Source organism: Lasioglossum baleicum, chromosome 12 (genome assembly GCF_051020765.1).
Source record: "Lasioglossum baleicum chromosome 12, iyLasBale1, whole genome shotgun sequence".
Taxonomy (NCBI): Eukaryota; Metazoa; Arthropoda; class Insecta; order Hymenoptera; family Halictidae; genus Lasioglossum; species Lasioglossum baleicum.
The window spans coordinates 529,154-555,283 of record NC_134940.1 but is presented as its reverse complement, the minus strand read 5'-3'; the positions used below and the strand labels follow the sequence as shown (position 1 = coordinate 555,283).

Sequence of the window (26,130 nt, the reverse complement as noted above, 5' to 3'; positions counted from 1 at the left end):
ATGCGATGCGGGCATATAATATTCCGATGGAGAATTGGAATGAGATAACGACAGTCAGGGTACTGTTCGAGAATCCGGTAAGTAAAGTTAAAATAATTTTATATATTTATTAATTAAAAAATTAATACTTAATAACATTTTTTCTTTTTTACAGCCAGAAGAGGAAGAATAATACATATAATTATTAAAATAATATATTTATTTAAAAAAATAAAAATTTTTTATACATTCATTATATAGGTTTTTATTTCTTAATTAATTTTTGTTCGAACGCCGATTATTTCGCGATTCCACAGACATCCACACCACGAGGGTTTGGCGGGATTGTGCCGGGATCGACTCCGATCGGCACGTTGCCGCAGTTCAATCCGCTGGCGTATCTGCAGAATCTCGACCAGGCGCGATGCTCCTTCATGCGATCATCGTCCTCGTCCCATAGAGCCAGCCGTATGCGACATTCAAAACATTCGACGCTATCTTCATAGTCCAGATTGAAAAATCCAGCGGCTGCGAGTTTCTCCGGTTGGACGATGTGTGAGTAACGCCAGTTGCGGAAACTTTCGAGTCTGTCACGTTCGAGGCGATAATCGGGTGGTGTTGTGTGATCGGTTGTTGCGACGGCTGCGGGATCCATCTCCGATTTCGCAATCATTGTGAAACACTGTGTGAAAAAAATCAAAAAACGTAAAAAGAAGTGTTTGTGGTTTTGACGTGGCAAAAATTCAAAGTCGCGTCTTTATAACTGATACTTTACGTGTTTTTATAATTGTTAACCCATGCTCGAAATGTTCGCACTTCGCGCAGACTGCAATGGTATGTGACGTTTTTTGTCGGTTGCCAACAGTGAAGTCGACACGGTTCGTCATCAGCAATTTCATACACGGGATCGTGAACTAGTACATCGTATTTCGGACAGTTGAAATCTTCCAAATTTATCGAGTTTATTTTCATTTTTCGAAGGATGTCTCTCTCGAAACATCCACCTTTGTACGCTACAACAGGATTCGCGTAATCGCACACAAAATTTTGAATTACATCGAATATATCGTGCTGTTGATATTTTTCATAACCGAAATCTTTAAATGGAATCCCGTGTATGAAATTGCTGACATACCATGCCGACTTTTTGTCGGCGTCGGATAAACAATGAAAGTTCTTCCCCAAGCGAAATTCGGAGAGTTCGAACGAGCCGTCGTGACAAAAAATGGAATCCCGTGTATGAAATTGCTGACATACCATGCAGACTTTTTGTCGGCGTCGGATAAACAATGAAAGTTCTTCCCCAAGCGAAATTCGGAGAGTTCGAACGAGCCGTCGTGACAAACATCGATCATAGCTAATTCTTTGCATATAAATTTTTTTTCCACAATGAAACCGTCCATGTCAATGATTTGAGTGATTCGATCCATCTAAATAAAGAAAGTTTTTCACTAGATTTTACGTAATTTATTAATTTTTATTGTACTTACCGTTGAAAAAGAGGGGGAATGCGCGAAGTTGACTGGTCGGATGATAAAAACACACCAGCGATGTAACTTCGTATAGCGACCGTGATCGTCGACGTTTTTTATGCTATTACTTCATACAGCGACTGCAGCGAGCAATTTATAATACCGCTAATGTAAACATGTCAATGGAGAGGGGGTAATATTATTAGTTTAATTGTGTGTGTATGTATGTATGTGTGGATGTGTATGTGAAAATTTTTCGAGAAGGTATTTTAAATATAAAGTTATTTGAGAATATCTCTTTTGTATTTTATTTTATTACAAGTTCCTTCTTTTACAATTCCTATAGAATAAAAATACAATTAAAGTAGAGAAATGATAAATATTTTTAGAGCGGTTTAAGTAATTTTTCGAACAATGTTCGTCAATGAATTGTACTCCACGATGCGGTCGTGTATCATTAAGCAGTAGGCTGTTGTCGATGGGGGGACATCGGTTCGCCATTCGAATTCGATTCGCGCGTCGACCGTAGCATTTTTTAGCGCTTTATTTTGTCGAGAACAATCGAAAACGACGAGTGGACCGTATCGCAGGAAATCCATGGTGTTGAGTAGCGCTTCACCGTTTCCATAGTATGATTCTTGGAATTTTGCATACATGTCGTAGAGCAACGCGTATTTACCTTTCTCAAAATCGATATTTAAATCATCGTACGGATATGTTTCCGAGTTCAAGTAAAGACGAATATTTGTCAATGCGCAATGATCGAATCGCGTAGCTGTTTTCTTTAAGTTATTCTTTCGATCGGTTTGCAAGGCGAATATCACGTATCGCGGTTTTTCCATTTGCAGAGCTGTTTTTATCGCCCATGTATGCTTCGTAGTCGTCTGTAGTAGAGGATATTCGTACAGATCCCACGATCGAAAGCTCATGCCGATCGATCTGTCGCTGTCTAAAATACGTAACATGGATAGCTTATGTATTTCATCCAATGCAACATGTGGCATTCGCCATTGAATTTTGTACAGATTCAGAATAGGTTTGGCGTTGTTGGAAGGACTGTACAATGCGTTCACGTCGGTACGCGAGCGAATCAAAATCAATTCGTGTCGAGCATTTATCACAACACGTTTGTAATCTTCACAGAAGCCTAATAAAATGTTCATAGGTACACAAAAGTTGAAATGTATCGCAGCCGTGGCCGTTGCAGCCTCTTTCTGTCCACCATCACCATACAGCCAGCCAGCGTTGGACAATGCGCCGCTTCTCGTTCTGGACAGACTCACGTAATTCTTCAGAGTTGTCGTCGCACCGGGATTTCTGGATCGATCGATTTCTACACCGTTCAATTCGTAGCGTATTTCCTCAAACATAAACGCAACGGCATTGTTCTCAAGAGTTGCCGTATCGATGCTGGATTCTCCTCCTGAACCAGTCGGTAATTCGAGTTTTCTCGGTAAACTAAGTTTTCCCTCAACGTATAGGAAACTTTTACACGGGAGCGTGTACAGGTCTTGTTGCTGAATGGGTATCCTTATCTCGTCGCTGTTCTCGAACGTTGTGTTAACATACGGATTGTACGTGTGCAGCTCAATCTTAGTTATGCGATTGTCGAAGATCGGTGCTTCGGAGATGTTCAAAATGTCGTCAAACATGATTTTTTCCCTCTCACTTTTTTACAATAAATCTCAAAGATCGTAGATACTTGGCGTTTTCCACGGTTAATTTCTTGCGAATCGATGACTTTACGTTTTTCTTAGCGGTTAGTTTCTTGCTGTTGTTGCTGTTGCTGCAGGCGCTGTTGTTCAACGTATGGAATGTTGTATTGTTATGAATTAGCATTGCTTAGTCGCGCATGTAGTCGCACCGTAATTTCTTCACCTCGAAAATCAATCAAACGTCCGGATTGATCAACTATGCGAATCGTTAAATCGTCAATTACTCGTGCAACGATCGGAAGGTAAATGACTCGCGCCGGCGTTCCCGACAATTTATACCCTGGCGGTACCTGAGGCGTAAATTCATGTATCGTGTGAACGAGTTTACCGTTGTCGTACGATCCGGTGGTTATGTTGCATTCTACTCGTACGATATTCACGCTGATGATATTCACAGGCACATTCGACGTATGCCACGCGTTCGGTGGTAAAACACGGTCCATGGAAAATCCTAGAATAGAGCCCACGTTGCAAGGCTTTGCAAAGTTTATTTGGTACTTGCTTATAATTTCACTTTTCATGGTGTTGGTGTTCGCTCGTAAGACCAGCGGATATTCGATATCAGAGGTGGTGGTGGACGACTGATTGGCATTTTTTGGGGGATATCGTGCGCATATTTCACGTTTCAAGTATGCGTTTATCGCTTCCAATTCGTATGAACCGTCGGGTATGACGATCTCTTCATCTTTTTCGCCGAAGTAGAATCGATTGTTTCCAATGTTGGCGCTGATGTTCGGTATCGTGTAATAAGTTTGCAAATCGAGCAATCCCAACTCGTATTCGCCATTGCTCAGATCTATGGGCGGAAAGTGCTTGGACGACAGCACGCTGCTTCTTCCCGACAACGTGAACGTAAATGACTTTTTCGCATGCATCGTGCAGAGAGAGAGAGAGAGAGAGAGAGAGAGACTCTTTCCAGAGAATTTATTCTCGGAGAAACTTCACACACAATTGCACACACACGCTTTCGTTATAATTTTGAAAACGTTCGTGGTTATATAAGATCGTCGCGTTCGCACCGAAATAGCGAATCAACTCGATCGGTGGTCGAAGATTTCCAAAACTATCAAAATATTTGACACGCGAGCCGTGTTTTATATAGGCGACCCAGTGCGTTTCCGGCCCACAACTATTATCTAGATTGACTATACCTCGCTCATTTATCCACGCACGCAGCGGCAAATCGTTACGCATAAAAACTCCGCGAAAGTATGGTAATCCTTTACAGATGGCCATCAATTCAATGTCTGTCGTCGTGTTGTCTTTCTTCGTTGTTTTTTTCTTCTTCTTCCTCTCCTTCAAGCCTTTTCCATGCTTATACGGTGCGAGACGTAACCCACGACCCTCCATGGCTCGATTGTGTCGCTCCGCTTCTTGCAATTGTTTCTTCGCAGCTTTTGCATTGTTTATAGCTTTGAATACTCCCGCGGCGCCACCCGTCAATGCTCCTATAGCTGACAAAGCGGGCAACAACAACGGCAGAAAACCACCGCGTTTGGCGATCGGGAGAATTCGTTTTGTCGTTTTTCTTTTCTTTTCACCTTTTTTCTTTTTCAAACCCATGCCCAATTTCGTTTTAGCTTTCATGGCTGCCAACACTGTAGCTGCAGACACCTTTTCTCCCAACGTTGCGTCTCCAGACGTTACTCGATGCAGCGCTCGATTCGCCAAAACGTGATCGGCCGCGTGACGATTTTCAAGATCCTTGTACTGCGAATACGCTATATCGTGCTCGCGACAGGCCGCATCCAACGGATTGATTCCTCGATCCCCACGAGCTAACCGCGCGGTCAGTTTCGTACCAGGACCGCAGAATTGATAACCGGGTATATGCAATAAGAACAGTAATGCGTTTATAGCTCTGTTTAAAAACCCCTTACCCGTATGTGGACCGAGACGTCGTTGCAAACAACTATTCGTGCGCATAAGCTATTTTTTCTGCTCTCTCTTTTTTTTACAAGAAAAAAACTTCCTCACGTTTGGAGGGGGTGGGGGGTGACTGATACCGACGATGTTCGAGCTCTCATATAAATACTATTCCCCCTCTCTCATCGAGTCAATCAGATCATGCGTTTTGTAAGACAATCTTTGGATATTCGTGTTCCAACGTGTCGCGCGTTCGACGATTGTGACGAGACGATGCGTAAACATGGATCGTTGTACCATGCAATGTACGATGCGTCATAAGCGGCCCATCGGGGTGCGGTAAAACGAACGTTATGATTAGCCTGCTGGAAAGCGAGAACGGACTACGATTCGCAAACGTTTATGTGTACTCAAAATCGCTGAGCCAGTCAAAATATCAATACTTGAGCAAACTGTTCTCATCCGTGGGGGAGGATGTAGGCTACTTTGCGTTCGCAGACAATGCCGACGTAATCCCTCCCGCAGAAGCACGACCCGATTCGATATTCATCTTCGACGACGTGGCGTGTGACGAGCAGGATATCATGAGAGAGTATTTCGCGATGGGTAGACATTCACACGTTGATTGCTTCTACTTGGGTCAGTCGTATGCGAGAATACCTAAACATTTAATTCGTGACAACGCCAATCTACTGGTTTTGTTCAAACATGATACCATGAACTTGCGTCACATTCATCAGGATCACGTAAATACCGATATGTTGTTCGAGACGTTTAGCGCGTTATGTGCGAATTGTTGGCGAAGGAAGTATGGATTTCTCGTAATCGATAAAGATAGCCCCGCGAATCGCGGTCGTTACAGACGTGGATTTAACGAGTTTGTCGTACTCTAATGAGCACAGTTGCTCGGTAAGGGTTGTCGCTGCTGTATCGTGGCTGTAAATCTCTCTCTTACGCTTCCAATCAATATGCCGCCTCAAAAGGAAAAGAAGGAGAAGCTGCGAGCTCCGATCGCAAACGAAATAGCGAAGACCAGCGATACCATACGTAAAAAGTATTTCGCGTTGAAAGTTGGGAAAATGGCGACCGAGGAGAATTTGCAAACGAATTTACGACCGATCGTTGAACCGTTGAAACAGCTAGTTCAAAATACGGCTACTGTCGAGCCGAACGACAACGTGTTCTCGGATATCAAGGAAACGCCACCACCCTCCCCTCCACCCTCACGAAAAAAAAGAAGATTTTCAGATGTTGGAGGACCGCCGTCCTCGTCCTCTATAAAAAAAATGAGGGTTAATGACGATGACAATGACAATGATGACGACAATGACGACGACGACGAGGAGATGGAGCCGACGAACAAGGCATCTTTGGAATCTTCGATGCGTGATATTTTTGAAAATCCTGAAACTCATCAAGAGGAAAATCAACATCTATCCGAGAATTTAGGACCGTTGGCGCGCGAGTATTTAAAAAAATTTTTTACCGGTCCAACGACAAATTCCGACAACGTGTACGGTGTATATTTGCACGATGATAAACTGATGCTGGGAAATTCCACATTCGATGTGAACAGCAACGACGATATCATCGTTAACGGAGTAAGGTACGAGGGGACTCACGGTCTTTACGAATTGATATTCAATAAAATACCCGACGAGCGGCTGTACACCGAGGATGATAAGAACGTGTACAAAAGAATTCTCAATTTTACGCAAGCACATCGACGCGGGAATCAGCTAAAGGGAAACAAAGGTTACAAGTATAAGAAAATTATAGGACCATTGTTTTCGTCGCGAAGTGGGAGAGGGATTGAACTTCCAACTTTTATGCGCGTGACCGACCATCCAATCGATTACGTGCATTGGGACGATCCGAACGAACTCGTCGATCGTCTGAAATTGTTAACCGCTTCGAAGAATGCCGGTCATTCCAACCATGACAATGAAATAATGTCGATAATCGAAGAACTTCGCGAAGCCGGTATAGTTATAAATTAAAGCGTGCATGCGTTCATCGAGTCAGTGACGAATGAAATGTCAATCGATGAAATTGTTACGGTTCATAAAAATGCGTGTTCATCTTAATTGTTGCGAAACGAATCAAACGATATCCTCGGGAGGATACGACGACGACAACGGTGAAAGCTGGAACTTGAGATTTCAAAGTCTAAGAATAAAACTGGATGAGATATTTCAACGAATACTGTGGATCGCAGGGCAGGTAAAACGGTTGTGCGAGCGATACGAGTTGGTGATAACTGAAGAAGAAGAAGGAGAAGAAGAAGACTAACTCGAAACAATGTCTATCAACAAATTTGGCATGGTGTTTCGCGAAGCGAACAAACGCGAGTCGAATGTTTCTCCGATTTTCTATCCCGGCGTTTTTAAAAGTTACGTGCGCGATAACGCTATATGTTTGAACGATGATGCTAAATTGTATAATGCGAAAGGTATGAGGATCGGATGCGCGGCGAATCCCGAGGCAAACGATCACGCTGCAACCAAAGTATACGTGGACACGCTTAACGCGAAGCTTGAATCAGAGATCATGAAAAAACTGGTCAAAAAACTGAAAACCTCTCAAGAAACGATAAAGTCCGAAATATTGGCTACGATACAAGGTGTTCCATACGATGCAAACGAAAATATGAAATCAACCGATATCAACGAGACCTTGAAGGAGAAGGTGAAAAGAGGACGACATGAAATAAGTCTGAAATATTAGCTAAACAGGATGAAAAGCTGATCGAAGTCCTGAAGACTGCTAAAGAAACGATAAAGTCTGACACAAGAAACGTGTCGACGGTCCTTGAGGGAAATCCATGGATATGATGTGCAATCGTCATACTGTACCTGTCTGTAGCTGTACCTGTACCTGTCTATACCTGTCTATACCCGTCTGTAGCTGTTCCTGTGGCTGTCTGTAGCTGTTCCTATACCTGTCTATACCTGTCTGTACCTGTCTGTAGCTGTTCCTGTAACCGCCTATACCTGTCTATACCTGTACCTGTACCTGTTCCTATACCTGTCTGTACCTGTCTGCAGCTGTTCCTGTAACCGCCTATACCTGTCTATACCTGTACCTGTACCTGTTCCTATACCTGTCTGTAACTGTCTATACCTGTCTATACCTGTCTGTAGCTGTACCTGTAGCTGTTCCTATACCTGTCTGTAGCTGTTCCTGTACCCGTCTGTAGCTGTTCCTATACCTCTCTATACCTGTCCATACCTGTACCTGTACCTGTTCCTGTACCTGTTAGTCATCGCTTTAATGACTGGAAAGACACGATTGAAAAGTGAATAATCGGTTAAAGGGAGAGCAAGAAGAACGACGACGACGACGATGAGTAAAAAAAACGTGGTGGAAGAGCTGCATGTCCCGGCGAGACGTTTTTACCCGCGTAGACGTGTGGTTGTGCGGGGATTCGATGATCTTTGGCAAGCCGATATCGTTGAAGTTCAAAAATACGCGCGAGAGAATCGAGGGCATCGATATATTCTCACGATAATCGATGTATTTAGCAAATATGCATGGACGGTTCCTTTGAAGAGTAAAAATGCGAGCTACGTGTGCAAAGCTTTCGCGTCAGCGTTGAAGAAGGACGGTAGAGTCCCGAACAACTTGCAGACCGACATGGGGAAAGAATTCTACAATACAACGTTTCAAGACTATCTAAGGAGTCGCAACATCAGCCATTATTCTACGTTTAGCACTATGAAAGCATCCGTCGTGGAACGTTTCAATCGCACGTTGAAGAACAGCATGTGGAAATTTTTCTCGTTGAGCGGAAAATATCATTGGATCGATGCGCTTCCCACGTTGACCGAGGACTACAATAATCGAAAACATCGTACCATCCGTATGCGACCCGTCGACGTGAACCGTAAAAATGCCAGCCGCCTTCTGTCCACCGTGTACGACAAGATGGAGATTGCCGGTCCTGCCAAATTTAAGCTCAATGATCGCGTGCGCATTAGCAAGTTCAAAACCCTATTTGACAAAGGATACACGCCGAACTGGTCAACTGAAATATTCAAGATAATCTCGGTGAAACGAACGAATCCTGTCACATACCTCTTGGCCGACGTAAGGGGCAAACCGATTGCCGGAGGATTTTACGAACACGAGATACGTGCGACAAAATATCCTGACATATACTTAGTTGAAAAAATATTACGTAGGAAAGGAAATAACGTATATGTAAAATGGTTGGGGATGGACGCGTCACATAATTCATGGATATCTAAAACAAATATACTTTAATTTTGTGTTTACCCCGACACGAATACTTCGTTTAAATCGGGTATGAAGGGTTGGATCAGTCCGGTAGTGGAGAAAGTGTAAAGGGGTGAATTAAACCACTGGTTTAAACAAGGAAGCCGGGTTTCTGCGACTTCTAGATCACTTTTAATAACAATTTTACACACGCGATACCAATAGCTGACAATTGAGATGTCGTTTCGGAGGAACGACTCACTAGTCTCGTTTCGGAGGAACGACTCACTAGTCTCGTTTCGGAAGAACGATTCGCGATTCTCGTTTCGGAGGAACAGAGATCTCTTAGTCAACAAACTCGACTGACTCGGATCGGGGTCCTCGCGTAATACGCGGGCATCCCCACCATACTCTCATACTTGGGAGCTCGTTAGAAATCGTTCAAATTGAACGCGAACGGTAAAGACAATAACACGGGACGAGACGGTAGCACATTGCTTTGAACGTATTTACAATCGCGTGTCAAACAATACCGCCCGCCTTGCGCGACCGCGTAACCGAATATAAGAAAGGAACGAGCTCCACCCACTCATTCACACAGTCATTCACGCGTCTCACACACCCGTGTTATGGTACATCGTACGAACCGTTTACAGATTTTAATTAATTTACCGGCAATTTACATAACCGCGTAGTAGGTCGACGGTAACAGGAAGTTTTCGTCTGAACTTGTACTATGCGGGTGTTGCCTGCGTTATCTGGGAAGATTTTTATAACCCTGCCCATTTCCCACCGGTTGGGGGGTAAAATAGGGTTTTCGACGAGCACGACGTCGTCGATGGACAACTGGTCCTTTTTGTCTCGCCATTTGTATCGTGACTGTAGCTCTTGAAGGTACTCGCGTGACCATATCTTCCACAAGCGTTCGTGGAAGTTTTGAATCTGCTGCCATCTCGACAGATGCGAGATTGGCTCTTCGGCTACCGATGGAATTGGTCGCGAATTCAATGGGCCGCCCGTGAGAAAATGCCCTGGAGTTAATATTTCCAAACATTCTGGATCGTCTCGCCCCCGTGTGATCGGTCGGGAGTTCAGCGTGACCTCGACCTTGCAGAGCAACGTTGTAAACTCTTCGGCGGTTGGCGTGAAGCATCCCATGATACGCCGAAGATTGTGTTTGACAGAGCGGATCCTCTGTAACCCCGTGATGCAGAGTCACCGTGGGGTGTGAGACACTCGTCCCTGATGTACTGCCAGACAAGATCCATCCAAGCTCTGTATTCTGGGCAACCGGACCGCGTTTAGGTGACCGACGGATGCCTGGGCGAAGTATCTGGCTGAAGAGTTCGGCTCCAAGCAACAATTCGATTTTTTGATTCGATGCGGGGTTGGGATCGGCTAGCTTGAGGTTCGCGAACGCCCGGTAATTTTCTACATTAATCGGGGGTGGAACGTATTGCGAAATGTTACGTACTAGAAACGCACGTGTAGAGACGACCGGTTTCGAGTGAGCGGCCCCTCCTATCCGAATGAACGTGCTGTAGTCTATGGTGCTCGCATGCTCCCCGCCGAGCCCTGTTACGGTTATGGGCGAACTAATCTGCTTCAAGCGTAAACTTTGAACTAAATTAGTCGAAATGAACGACGACTGGGAGCCTTGATCAATTAACGCGCGCGTTAATCGCGACCGGCCGTCCGGTGAGAAAACGGTTACCAGAGCTGTGGCTAGTAGGACCACCTTCCCGACGTTTGGAGCAGCTTCGGCGAAATGTGTGGCAACGTTATCGCAGGTATCCTGATAGCTCGACGGGCGCACTTCGCTAGTAGTCGCCGCTGTCGTCAGCAATGATCGCGAAGGGCCATTCGTTGGTTGTTTAACAGTGTTCGCGCGCGATGGTGGATTCCTGTTCGGTCGCGACGGTGCTTTGCTTTGTCCCTGATTCTCCGTTCGGTGGAGTAGCGTGTGATGCTTCGCGTGACATTCTCTGCAGACGTTCGGACTCGCACAGATCGACACGGTATGGTCTGAGCTGAGGCAGTTAATACATACGCGCTGATCCTTCAGAAAGTCGAAGCGTAGGAACGGGGACAGTCTTCGAAACGCTTTGCATTCTCGGATGGAATGCAATTCGGAACACATTAAACACGGCGCGGGCGAGCGACCAGACTCTTCTATTAAGTGGGCGGTGTATCTCGGACGCGTCAGACTCGGTTGCTGCACGACCGCCGCGGATTTCGGCTTTGAATGTTGTTTTGATTCCAACGCCGCGGCTTTCTTCAGCATGAATTTTTCTAAGGTTTCGTAGCTCGGATAAGTTGTAGTATCGCCGATGTGGTCGCTCCACTTTTGATTTAACTCGCTATCGAAGGTACTCGTTATCATGTAGACGAGAAAATCTTGGTCGGAGGGATGCCCGAGTTTTCGTAGAGCTTCTAACGTATTACGATAGTGAACGGTAAACTGCTTTAAGGAATCGAGCTGATCGTGCTTAATCGACTTTACTGCACACAATTTATGCAATAAAGCTTGAACAACTATCCGTTCATTATCGTACGTTTCGCGAAGGCGATTCCACGCAATTTCGAAATTCGCGTCGATTACATCGAGATTCTCGACGGCGGCGAGAGCTTCACCCTTTAACGCGCTAAGCAGATACTCAAGGCGCGACACGTCGGTTAGCCTACTGTTTTTCAGAATCGAGGAACTAAATCTGGACTCAAACGATTTCCATTTGGTTAGATCCCCGTCGAACGTGGAAAGCTCCACCTTCGGAAGTTTAACTGGAACCGTTCCACTTACCGGGGGTGAGGGATACAAAACGGAGGAACTTGCCGCGGGAGGCGTCATCGGGATGGTCAAGCGTCCGATGTGCTCCTTGAAATAGTCCCATCCTTCCTCGTGTATGTCATCCATGCGGTCCATCTGGTTAGATCTGAAGTACGGAACGTCCTCCTTCTTCCTGTCGGCCTTCCTGGCAGCTTGCAGAAACGCATTCAGCTGCTTGATCTCGTACCAGGTATCCTCGAACAGTTTGAACCTGTCTTCTAGATACCGGAGGGTGTAGTTGGCCTCTCCTTTCTTCTTTGTATTAATTAACGCCTTCTTGAGAGAGACGCAGGCTTGCAACTGCCTTTCCAACGCGGTTTCGAAAGATTCCGTTACATTCAAATCCATCGCAACGGTTGGTGTCTATTTGAGGTTGCCGCGTAGTCAAAGTCACCCGGTCTTGTTGACGCCGGTGTTCGAATTTTACCGGTTTTCACGGTAGAAACCAAAGTCCACTTTCGCACTTTACCACTTAATTACCGTAGATCCGGCTCGAAGGACCAAATTGTTTACCCCGACACGAATACTTCGTTTAAATCGGGTATGAAGGGTTGGATCAGTCCGGTAGTGGAGAAAGTGTAAAGGGGTGAATTAAACCACTGGTTTAAACAAGGAAGCCGGGTTTCTGCGACTTCTAGATCACTTTTAATAACAATTTTACACACGCGATACCAATAGCTGACAATTGAGATGTCGTTTCGGAGGAACGACTCACTAGTCTCGTTTCGGAGGAACGACTCACTAGTCTCGTTTCGGAAGAACGATTCGCGATTCTCGTTTCGGAGGAACAGAGATCTCTTAGTCAACAAACTCGACTGACTCGGATCGGGGTCCTCGCGTAATACGCGGGCATCCCCACCATACTCTCATACTTGGGAGCTCGTTAGAAATCGTTCAAATTGAACGCGAACGGTAAAGACAATAACACGGGACGAGACGGTAGCACATTGCTTTGAACGTATTTACAATCGCGTGTCAAACATTTTGTATTTTCTACTCGTATTTTATATGTAAGATTTATGATAGTGAAAAAATGTAATTTGTAATAAAATAAAGTACAAAAGAGACATTCTCGAATAATTTTATTTTAAAATAATGTGTATCGTTACAAAAACACACACACACAACAGTAATTTTTTAACCTCTGTTTTGCGCCGCGATGATGTCAGCGCACGAAGCCGCCAGTTCACAATCGATCAGTGAACTTTGATCGAAAGATTCGCTCTCGACGATCGCTTTCATGATATTCTTCGCGTTGCTATCCTTCACCGCAGCGGCAAAATTCATAAATTTAGCAGTCACCGTAGGAACATTGTCGATCAACCATGAATACATGTTGTACACGCAGAATTGGAGATTGTACAAGTTATGCATAGTTTTTTCCGTGATGTACGGAGCCACGAACTCATTCGATAATTTCACCAGATTCATACCATTGTGATTAACTATCTGTAATGTTAAATCATCGCTCATTTTTCGACACTGTTTCTGCATAGATTGTAAATTGGAAATATACTCCTTCGTGCGCAACAACTCTGTCCATGCATCCAGGGAAAACGTGATCTCGTTACTGCGATTATCTCCTATAGCCAGTGTCGCCAGAAAGTGACCGTACCGTCACTCGAGGGGAATACAAGGTACCCCCTCTCTGATGACCAGAGTACATAATGTGACACGTTGCGCGTGCGCGACGGAGATTTAGTGGGGCGAATGGGAGACACGTTGCGCGTGCGCGATGGGAATCCTGGGGATGCAAGAATGACATGACATTTAGCAAGTTTTAGGTTATTGCAGCGTATCGTAGTTATGAATATGAACTTTCTTTATTATAAATGACATGAATTGTAACATGGGAGTTTCAGTTGTGAAGTGGAGTATGAATATTGAAAAAAATGTTGAAATCTATAGTACTATTAAAAAGTATATTAAAAAGTTTGGTATAGGGAGGATGAAAGAAATTGTAGAACTGAATACTGAATGTAATAAATATATATTATATGTGTACATAATACAATAAAATTGTAGGAAAATATAGTCTATCAGCTATATATATATGCTATGGGAAAGGATAGTACATAAATGGTAACAACAACTATTGATGGTGAATATTAATATATATATTAATGAACTCTACTCATATAACATACAATAAAATATACAATAATAAACAAATACACACAAATCTAAATAAGAAAACAAATACTCAAAATGTATCGCTGTCACTGCTGCTGTTCTCGCTTTCATCAGCGAACAAGATTCCACCTAATTCAGGTGGTATTTGTTCTCTATCGTACATGTCGCTATTCATAAATTGTAACATTTGTTCCGGTACTTGAAAGCTGTAAGCATTAAGGTGCTTCGACTGCAAAAATAATTTAACACGTGTGAGAGCGCAAACCATATAAGTATTCAACTTGTTCCTTTTTTTAATTTTTATATCGGTTATCGTCGAAAAATATCTTTCGACATCCGCATTCGAATGCGGCAGTGACAGGCATATATATGCAAGTTTTGCCACTTCATCGTACAATAAATTATCTTGTGAATCTTTTAAATTGCTAACGGTGCTCCAAAATTGTATGATACTTAATTTTTTCAAGTTTTCTTTTTCATCTGCGGAAGGTTTTACGGCTAATGAAAACCATTGCTCAGTCGCTTTTGCACAATCCACTTTGGATGAAAATTTTTCTACAACAGTTTCTACTTGACCTATGTGTTTATTGATGTCTAACGCTACCTCTGGACTTAAAAAATGTAATGCTTCTACAAACTCATCATTATATGGAAGTCTTTTTGTCGATTCTGCATATGCAATTTGATAAAAGTTTTGTATTATTTTATAAAATTCTACAATTTCATTGCTTTTCGCTGGCTCACTCTGTTTTAAAGTTTCTATCAACTCTGATGCTTTTGACCCAATATCAATATCTTCCAGCGGCAATAATATAGCTGGATCGTACACATTCAATTTTCCAAAATTGTCATCAAACAAAAACTCCTCTTTAATAAAATAAGTTGCTATCACCCTTATAAATTCTTTGCATTTTTCAGTGATCTTATGTGTTAAAATTCCATTTGATTGAAATTCGATGTTATACTTGTTAAAGTGTGTCAGTATATGATGTAAAAATTCCAAATAAGGCTTGGTGAAATCGTCTGTGAATTGATAATATACAGGGTGTCCCAAAACCCCTTCGACTCCGGGAAATGGGAGGTTCCTTAGGTCATTTGAAGCAACATTTTCCTTTGCACCAATGTCAGCCGAGGCTTTGTTTAGGAGTTATTAACGAAAAACACGGACCAATCACAGCGCGACCTAGACGCGCGATGGCACGTTCAGCCCGGAGCGCCGGGAGACGAGCGTGGTGTAACGCCGCGATGCCGTAACGAACAAGAGTTTCTCGAGATTATGTGAATCCTCCCCGATTTGGATGAGCTTTGGATATGTTGTCAAGACCATGATTCTGAACGACATTTCCCTTTACAGTTTTTGTCGGCCGGCTTTAGTTTACGAGATACATAATTGTAAAAACTTGTCATTGTAAATCGATCGATGTACTATCTTCTACCCGATTTGGATGAGCTTTGGATATGTTGTCAAGACCATGATTCTGAACAACATTACCCTTTACAGTTTTTGTCGGTCGGAAGAACTTTACTTGTCAATTCATATGGGTGGATCTCTTTACCCGACTTACGGCAATTTTACCCGAACGAGGGAAGAAGCAGAAACTAATTGTATTAAAAACTCACTTATTCAGCCGTAAATCCATTTGCTGCGTCGAAAGGTGTGTCACTGGGTCACTCGGTGACGAACTGCACAGATGTCTTCAGGTATACGACAGTACCGAAAGCTAAGGGACGTACGGCCAGGTCGACGAACTGCACAGCCGCTGGTAGAAGGCCTAAGGGATGCGCGGTCAAGTCGACGATCCAGAATTTCACTTTCACTTTCGAATCGATAAATAATTCGTACGTTTATTTCACACAGATGCCTTGAAATTTTCCACACTCACAATCACTGTTCACATTTGTCAACACATAGTTATGCACTAATAATAATTGCCATATCCTTGTCCTGCTGCACAAATCACAACAATCAGGGAATGCAATCACTAGACTGCGGATTTCATGCATTTGTAGCAAACATGAGTAGGTGCATTTTAATACAGTAGAGAGATTAAAATAATTTCAAAACACCAATGTATTATTTTCAACTTCTTAAAATGATCACAGTAAGAATCAAATATCTGTCTGGCTCCTGTCCCTTGTAATAGCGGCAGCCAACTTTCATTTTACATAAAGATCCGCAGTCTAGTGATTGGATTAAATAATCGTTTAATTAGTTTAAGCAATTATTATTAGTGCATAACTATGTGTTGACAAATGTGAACAGTGATTGTGAGTTTGGAAAAATTTGAAGGCATCTGTGTGAAATAAACATACGAATTATTTATCGATTCGAAAGTGAAAGTGAAATTCTGGATCGTCGACTTGACCGCGCATCCCTTAGGCCTTCTACCAGCGGCTGTGCAGTTCGTCGACCTGGCCGTACGTCCCTTAGCTTTCGGTCCTGTCGTATACCTGAAGACATCTGTGCAGTTCGTCACCGAGTGACCCAGTGACACACCTTTCGAAGCAGCAAATGGATTTACGGCTGAATAAGTGAGTTTTTAATACAATTAGTTTCTGCTTCTTCCCTCGTTCGGGTAAAGTTGCCGTAAGTCGGGTAAAGAGATCCACCCATATGAATTGACAAGTAAAGTTCTTCCGACCGACAAAAACTGTAAAGGGTAATGTTGTTCAGAATCATGGTCTTGACAACATATCCAAAGCTCATCCAAATCGGGTAGAAGATAGTTCATCGATCGATTTACAATTACAAGTTTTTACAATTATGTATCTCGTAAACTAAAGCCGGCCGATAAAAACTGTAAAGGGAAATGTTGTTCAGAATCATGGTCTTGACAACATATCCAAAGCTCATCCAAATCGGGGGAGATTCACATAATCTCGAGAAACTCTTGTTCGTTGGGGCATCGCGGCGTTACACCACGCTCGTCTCCCGGCGCGCCTGGTTCAACGTGCCATCGCGCGTCTAGGTCGCGCTCTGATTGGTCCGTGTTTTTCGTTAATAACTCCTAAACAAAGCCCCGGCTGACATTGGTGCAAAGGAAAATGTTGCTTCAAATGACCTAAGGAACCTCCCATTTCCCGGAGTCGAAGGGGTTTTGGGACACCCTGTATATTGTCCTCATTTAAATTACTGTTTACATTAGCCTCGGCAAATACATTGAACAATGGTTCCCATTGTTGTAAAATTCTACCAATAGAAGCTCCTTGCGCCAGCCACCTGGTTTTCGATGGCCGCAAAACCTTCCGATTTTCCCTCCGGATTATATTTTGTACATCCCGTAATATTGCTGCCTTTTTGGGACTGGGTGAAAAATATTTATAAATGTTTTGCAGGACTTTGTCAATACATTTTGGTATGCATTTATTTGCATGTGCAGCAATGAGATGGATGGAATGACATAAACATGGGAATGTCATAATTTCCCTATTGCTATCTTTGAATCTGCTCATTACAGAGTTGTTACAACCTGTCATTACACTAGCGTTATCTACTCCTATTCCAACTATCTTATTAATTGACAAATTGAACTTATTCAAACTATTTACAATACATTTAAATATATTATCGGTAGTAGCGTCGTCTATTGCAATTAAATCTAACAAGTGCGTTTCTAAACGTCCGTTATTTATAAATCTGAGTAAAATACTTAAATTTTTAATATTCGAAACATCCGTACTCTCGTCTATGATGAGAGAAAAATATTTGTCTTTTACTATTTCTTGTATATCTGTAGGATCATTATATGTGCGTGTATGTATGTGTGTAGCGACCAATGTCGTGATGTATATGTGTGTGTAGCGACCAATGTCGCGATGTATGTGTGTATGCGTGCGTACGCGTGTTTACAATAAGTAATGTCGAGACAAGTATGTTTACAACGAGCGGCGAGACGTGTCCTGCGACGACACGCGAGCGGCGGCTGGTAAGAATTCGAATCTTGCTGGCAGTGTGTGAGCGAACGCCGAACGGCTAAGAGCGAAATAGAACGTAGTGTGATAAAGAGACGCGCATTTTCGGAAAGCTGTGCCAAACGCGTGGCGAGTTTTGTTTGCGGATAACTGTGCCGCTACAGTACTCAGTGCGACTATTTAATTTACTACTTTATTTCACCTTAAAGCGTACCGTGCGATCTTAGGATCCCACAAATTTGGGGGCTCGTCCAACGAACTTCTAACCTCAAAAACACAACGAACTTTACGAACACGGAAATTCGGTTTAAGTAGTGCTGAAACTCTGAGAAACGACGTATAGTCGACGTGAAATAATCCCTGTGACAAAAGGAAAAAGGAAAAGCAGTGAGTGACCATCGTTGGCTCCAACGTCAGCATGGAGTGTCTAGGAAAAATCGAGGCGGTTAAGGAAAAAATTCAATCGTCGTCACCATCAGCAATAAAGGCGTTGCACAGATTCATTTTCAAGGAGGATGGAGATCGAAATAACCGCAGAAGATTGAGGACGTTCGGAGGATTTCCATTTGCCATCGGTTCGGATGAATACACCGCGCGAATAGAATACGCAAGACGGTTGAGCACGGGTGACCTTATATCGAGCTGTAATGTTTTGGGTCTTGACTTTGGAGGAACAAAGGAAGAGCTAATAGAGCGAGTGTGTAACGTGCTAACGGATTTAAACGAACTAACAAAACTAAAGAGCGAAGAAGAAGAAAGCGAAGAAGAAGCCGAAGAAGAAGAAGACGAGGAAGAAAGCGAAGATGAAGCCGAAAAAGAAGAAGACGAAAAGAAAAAAAGAAAGCCTCGCAACGATGGGGAGGGGGATACATACGATAACCCCGCACAATTACAAAGGAAAGACATAAAATTCGCGTTCAACTATAAGGACGTGGAGGAGATGCTGCGTACATTTGACGGCAGCAAAGCATATCCCGTGGAAAAGTGGATAAAGGATTTCGAGGAAATCTCCAAAACGTTTGGATGGACAGAGTTACAAAAATTAGTCTTCGCCAAGAGATCCTTATCGGGTCTGGCAAAGCTATTTGTCCGGAGTGAGAGCAGCATTAGTTCATGGAACAAATTGAAAAAAGCTTTGAAGGTCGAGTTCGCTGACAAAACAAACAGCGCGGAAATCCACAAAATGCTATCGGCTAGGAAGATGGCAGCACATGAAAGTGTTCAAGAATACTATTTGACCATGAAGGAGTTGGCCTCGCGTGGTTCTGTGGAAGAAGAAGCAGTAGTCCAATACATCATAGACGGCGTAATGGATAACACACCTAACAAGCTCATCCTATTGGGGGCCACCACTTTCGCGGCGCTGAAGAAGCGTATGGAAACGTACGAGGAACAGCGGAAGAAACAACGCGGGGGATACTATCTCCACAAGAAGTCGGAGCAAGCGAGCAAAGACCACTTCGGAGGGAACCCGACGTTCGTAAGACAACCCAACAACAGTGATAAGGGAAGTAGGGACGTAATCCGTTGTTTTATATGTGGGAAGAGAGGGCATCAGTCTAATGATTGTAAAGATAAAGCGTTAGGGAGAAAATGTTTCAAATGTCAATCTCACGGGCATATAGCGGCGTATTGTACAAACGATAAAAGTGATAACGCGCAATTAGCTGGAGCGTCCAGAATAAATAATATTTCAATCGTACCTTCGAACAACATGATAAAAGAGATTAAAATCAACGGTATAGGTGTAAACGCATTGATAGATACGGGAAGCCAGCTTACTATAGTGCGAGAGAGTATTTTTAACAAATTAGGTACTGCGCGCTTGAATACGGTGGAGATTAGTTTATCGGGATTGGGAAAACATATGATCCCAACATTAGGATATTTTTCGCCCGCGGTAACTATTGATGATTGCGATTATCCATGTAATATTTACGTTGTACGAGATAGTGCAATATACTTGGATGCAATAGTAGGTAGGGATATCCTAAACCAAGCGGAGGTAAAAATCGATTCAAACGGTATTTACATGCAAAAAGTTGCACAAAAGATCTACTTCACCGAAATAGACATTACAAACGACAACAGTCCCAATATAGAAGAAACCGCGAGTTTAGAGCATCGAGAGAGCGTTGAAAAATTAATAGCTAACTATAAACCCAAAAAAGTTAAAAATACGGATGTTGAGATGACAATAATACTAAAAGACGAAACACCGATATTTGCGAGACCTCGGCGATTACCTTCGCCAGAACGCAAAATTGTAGATGAACAAGTAGAGGAATGGATAAAAGAAGATATAGTTGAGCCATGCTCATCAGATTTTTGTAGTCAAGTAGTCGTAGCAAAAAAGAAAGACGGTTCACCAAGAATATGCATAGACTATAGAAAGATTAACAAAGTAATAGTGAAAGATAGGCATCCCTTACCGGTAATAGAAGATCAGCTAGATAAGTTGCACAATGCAAAAGTCTTCATTACCCTCGACATGAGAAATGGGTTTTTCCACGTGTCCATCAAACAAGACAGTAGAAAGTATACATCTTTTGTTACACATAAAGGTCAATTCCAGTTTAAGAGAGTACCTTTCGGTTTGTGTAACTCTCCGGCGGTTTTTCAGCGTTTTGTCAACTACGTGTTTAGGAAACTAATAAATGATGGAATTTTAGTAGCATATATAGACGATTTTATAATCCCAGCTGAAAATGAGGATGAAGCGATTTCTAGATTAAAGGTAGTTTTGCATACAGCTGAGGAATTCGGACTCGAGTTAAACCTTAAAAAGTGTGCCTTCTTAAAAAGAAAAGTAGAGTTTTTAGGTCACATAATAGAAAATGGTCGAATATACCCATCCTTAGAGAAAACGAAAGCAGTAGCCAAATTTCCAGAGCCCAAAACGATAAAGGAAATTCAGAGCTTCCTCGGGCTCACCGGGTATTTCAGAAAATTTATTTTTGATTTCGCGTCAATAGCCAGGCCTTTAAGCGATATGTTAAAGAAGGACGCCGTGTTTAATTTCGGAGATAAGGAAAAAGCTGCGTTCGTGACACTGAAAAGTCGTTTGTCACAGGGTCCCGTCTTAAATATTTATAACCCAGAATACGAGACCGAACTGCACACCGATGCAAGCAGTGAAGGCTATGGTGCTATTCTACTACAAAGGTCATTAGACGATAACCTACTACACCCAGTGTATTATTTCAGCAAAAAGACGACACAGACGGAAAGAAGATATTTGAGCTACGAATTAGAAACGTTAGCAGTAATAGAGGCATTAAAAAGATTACGCGTTTATCTCTTAGGGATCAAATTCAAAATTGTAACGGATTGCAAGGCGTTTGAAAAGACGATGAGTAAAAAAGATATTGCGACAAAAATAGCGAGGTGGGCTTTGTTACTACAAGAGTACGACTACGAAATAGAGCATAGAGCAGGAGTGAAAATGAAACACGTAGATGCTTTAAGCAGGTATCCAATCATGATCACGACGGTTAACGGCATCGCACCGCACATTCAGCGAGCGCAAGACAGAGATGAATCGGTCAAAACAATTAAAAATTTATTAAAAGAAAGACCACATGACGATTACTTTGTGAAAAACGATATTCTGTATAAATTCAGTGACGGTCGCGAATTGTTGGTTGTACCCGAGGACATGCAATCGGAAGTGATCAAGCGAGCGCACGAGAAAGGTCATTTTGCGATTAAAAGAACGGAAGAGGCGATTAAGCAAGAGTATTATATTCCTAAGCTTCAACAAAAGATAGAGAGGTGTATTTCAAATTGCGTTTCATGTATTTTAATGAATAAGAAAAGTGGTAAGCGAGAAGGATATTTACACCCTTTATTTAAGGGAGAAGTTCCATTGCAAACGTATCATCTCGACCACCTCGGACCACTAGAGTCTACCAGTAAAATGTACTCATATATTTTAGCGATTATAGATAGCTTTTCAAAATTTGTGTGGTTATATCCGACTAAATCTACGACTTCAGCCGAGGTAATTGCGAAATTAGAAATTCAAAAAGCGACTTTTGGAAATCCATCGCACATTATTACAGATAGAGGAACAGCATTCTCTTCAAATGAGTTTGCCAATTATTGTGAAGTAGAAGACATAAAACATTCGCTTATTACGACCGGTTTACCGCGCGCTAACGGACAAGTTGAGAGGTTGAATCGAACAATAGTTTCAGTGTTATCTAAGCTAAGCTCGGAGGATCCTACCAAATGGTATAAACACACGAGTGATGTACAAAGAATTATTAATAGTACTTACCAAAGAAGCATAAACATGACACCATTCGAGCTCTTGGTGGGAGTCAAAATGAAAACGAAAATAGATTCTGCGTTAAAGGAATTAATAGAAAACGAATTCATTACGAGCTTTAATAGCGATAGGGAACAGTTAAGGCAAGAAGCGAAAAAACAGATCCTCAGAGTACAACAAGAAAATAAAAAGACGTACAATCTGCGTAGAAAACCGGCGAAAGCGTACAGGGTAGGCGATATAGTTGCTATAAAGCGTACTCAAATGCAACCGGGTGGTAAGCTCAAACCGAAGTACATAGGGCCGTATCGGGTGACGAAAGTAAAGAGTAACAATACGTACGATGTCATAAAAGAAGGGTATTGCGACGGTCCGAAAGTAACAACGACGTGTGCGGAGTACTTAAAACCGTGGGTGCAGGATGATTTATCATCCGGGGCGGATGATACGTAGGATGGCCGAACTGTAGGATCAGTATATGTGCGTGTATGTATGTGTGTAGCGACCAATGTCGTGATGTATATGTGTGTGTAGCGACCAATGTCGCGATGTATGTGTGTATGCGTGCGTACGCGTGTTTACAATAAGTAATGTCGAGACAAGTATGTTTACAACGAGCGGCGAGACGTGTCCTGCGACGACACGCGAGCGGCGGCTGGTAAGAATTCGAATCTTGCTGGCAGTGTGTGAGCGAACGCCGAACGGCTAAGAGCGAAATAGAACGTAGTGTGATAAAGAGACGCGCATTTTCGGAAAGCTGTGCCGAACGCGTGGCGAGTTTTGTTTGCGGATAGCTGTGCCGCTACAGTACTCAGTGCGACTATTTAATTTACTACTTTATTTCACCTTAAAGGTCTTTGCACACTATACCGTCACGGCAGGTAACGGCAACGGACCGCGCGGTCAAAAAGGCACCGCGGTGGTGGTCTTTTCCGTACACTACTGATCGGCACCGCAACGTCACTGAACGACACTTTCAGTGGCGCTCACCACTGGCGCGGGCGTTCGCCGCGCCGTAACTGGCCGTAGCGTAACCCATCGAACGACCTTATCCAGACCGTTCTAGTGGTGAACACCACTGCGCTGGCGGCAACTCGTGTCGAGCGAAGATATTTTGCCAAGACACCTCTGTAGGTTCGACGGTAGGGCACCAGTTCACTATACGCAGGTAGACGGTCCGGGTGCAAGTCCGACAATAGTAATAATGTTGGGGCGTACGGTCGAGTTTTTATTGCTCTATGACTGTATTGTAAAGACACGCTGTAGTGATTTGGTTATTGCGGATTACCGGGGTTTGGGCGCAGTTACTTTCGAGTGGCCAGCATTGGCACTGCCTACGCAATCGCTTCTTATTTTACTGTAACGACTACGATTTTATTAGAGGGATGAAAAAAAAATTTTCGAAGCTCGCGCGAGTCGTTTCTTTTCTTTTCCATATCAATGTGCCATTTCGGATATATCCACAAACAGGATCTTGACTTGGATCTATTCTGACTCTCGCATAACACTAGTTTACAAAATGAAATTGATTTTATGTACATTTGATGAGAGGTAACTTTTCCTATGGATTTTCTCCTGCTGAATTCGAAAATAAAGGTGAACATTCTTTTTACGGAACAGCTTTTAAGATATTTTGATTTTTTCAATTTGTTCACTCCTTTTCACTTTAAAAACCATACCTGGAGCTAGATGTGTCCGATTTGGTCGTTCTTGGTACCAAATGAAAGACATTGAAATGATGAGTAAATATGTATAGTGGCATCTTTAATTGGTTAAGCGGTTCAAAAGATATTGATGAAAATAGTCCAGATTTTTAAAAAAATTAAATTTTTAAGCTTATTCTGTGGCAATAGAAACCGACAAAAACGTCCGCTTTCTCTTTATATATATACGTAAAGCAAAAAATAACACCAACCAGAAGTAAATCGGCCGAAAAATGATACAGTTATTAGCGATTGAGTGAATAAATCCAAATCCCACATTTTCTGAATATATTCATTTTTCGACAAGTGGCCATGCCGGCAATGGTTTCTTTTGTTCTCACGTTGATGCCACTGCTACAGCGAAAACTTATTTCGTTTTGAATAAAACAACACAATTTTTATTGCAAAAAACATACGAAAGAACCCAACTCTCTTTATTCTTTAGAATATTTTAGTAATAGTCTTGGCTCTTGCTCTGTCTTCGGTTGGTTTTGGGATCCGTTTCTCTCGCGAGGAACGATATGTAAAACCCTTGATAGCATCGTTCAATGGTCTTAATTTATTGGTGAAATCTCCCACCGTGTACTCTCCTAAATGTACATGAAATCAATTTCATTTTGTAAACTAGTGTAATTAGTAGCCCAATAAAATTTCTGTCCTCGACAATGATTACTAATACTAATAGCCAAAAATTATTTCCATCATCGATAGCGGTTCCATATGACCAAAAAGAATTGTTGTCCGTTATAATGGATATTTATCAATCAATGATAATGTCTATCATCGATAAATGCAAATTTAATATTTTCAATTAACTAGATTTCCCGAATAACTTTTGTGAAATCCAACGATTACTGCATTCCTTGTGATAAAATATGAACTTTTTATAAATGATTTTTTTATCAAATTAAAAAGAGACTATTGTTTATGGCGTCTAGATAACAATCATCGCAAAATTGGCAGTATTTTTATGTTATGCGAGTAAAATTTCTTTTATAAATATTTAAAACTTTAAATAACTAACTATAGTATAACTAAAATTGTCATGAATTGACAAATATACGAAATCAACGAACCAATTCTATTGTTTGCGATCTTCATTTTATTCGTTTAGTCGTTTTCCGTTCGAACACCACATCGAGCGGCCGGCAAAACATTCTCGCCGAGAATGTCCCTTTTGCCAAGACGTTGCGCGTCGTGTCGGTGCCAGTCTAGTGCGCGCACCTCCATGGAAACTATATAGAAGAAAGTGAACTGTCGGCGCTTGCCGATATCGTGTGCGCACTTTTTCCCGTCCCGATACGTTGCCTCTCTATCCCGTCTACCTGCTGCGGCGATGCGGCCTATTGTCCGCATCCCCATTGAAATACAGAGGAGAGACCCAAAACGGCCTAGCGGTCCGTTGCCGTTACCTGCCGTGACGGTGTAGTGTGCAAAGACCTTAAAGCGTACCGTGCGATCTTAGGATCCCACAAATCTAAAGCTATATACTTATTTATGACATTTTTAATTATTGCTCTTATTTTAGTTCTTCCTAATCTCATTGATTGCAGTGATGGTAATTTTGAAACTAAACTATGTCTGTAAAATATACTCCAGTCTTGGAGCGTATCAAAACTAACATTTCGTTTAATAGCAAATAAACAAGATCTTATTTCTAATTCCATCATTTCATTTTTGGAAAGTTCTCTTGAACTAGTACCTGCTCCTTCTGTCCCTTCCATCTTCTGCAAATTCACCTTGTGATGCATAGATTTTGAGTGTCTTGATATCGACCCCTTATGGGTAAGAACATGTACCTTACATGCGGCACACCATGCAGTTCGTTTTCTTTCCTTAACCACGTGGACAGGTTTGGGTCTTGTAACCATTTATCCAGGAAAATTCGTGGCTTCTTGAACTCAATGGGGTTGCTGCTGCTGCTGCTGTCGCTGCTGCTGCTTACGTCGTTGTCATTCATATCCATATCTTGATCAATATCTAGGTACATACAATATTAATTATTATTATACTTCCTAAGTAACTATGCTTT

At 42.4% G+C, this 26,130-nt stretch overlaps 1 protein-coding gene across 1 annotated transcript; it reads right to left on the bottom strand.

Annotated features, from left to right (window-relative positions):
- Positions 1 to 1,846: 1,846 nt before the first annotated feature.
- Positions 1,847 to 3,103, bottom strand: LOC143214201 (uncharacterized). Its single transcript, XM_076434938.1, has one exon. It carries the CDS (start codon positions 3,101 to 3,103, stop codon positions 1,847 to 1,849), a length of 1,257 nt encoding a protein of 418 aa, XP_076291053.1.
- Positions 3,104 to 26,130: the final 23,027 nt, after the last annotated feature.

Coding starts and splice junctions, on each gene's coding strand:
- LOC143214201 (XM_076434938.1), bottom strand. CDS start 3,103: ATGTTTGACGACATTTTGAACATCTCCGAAGCACCGATCTTCGACAAT.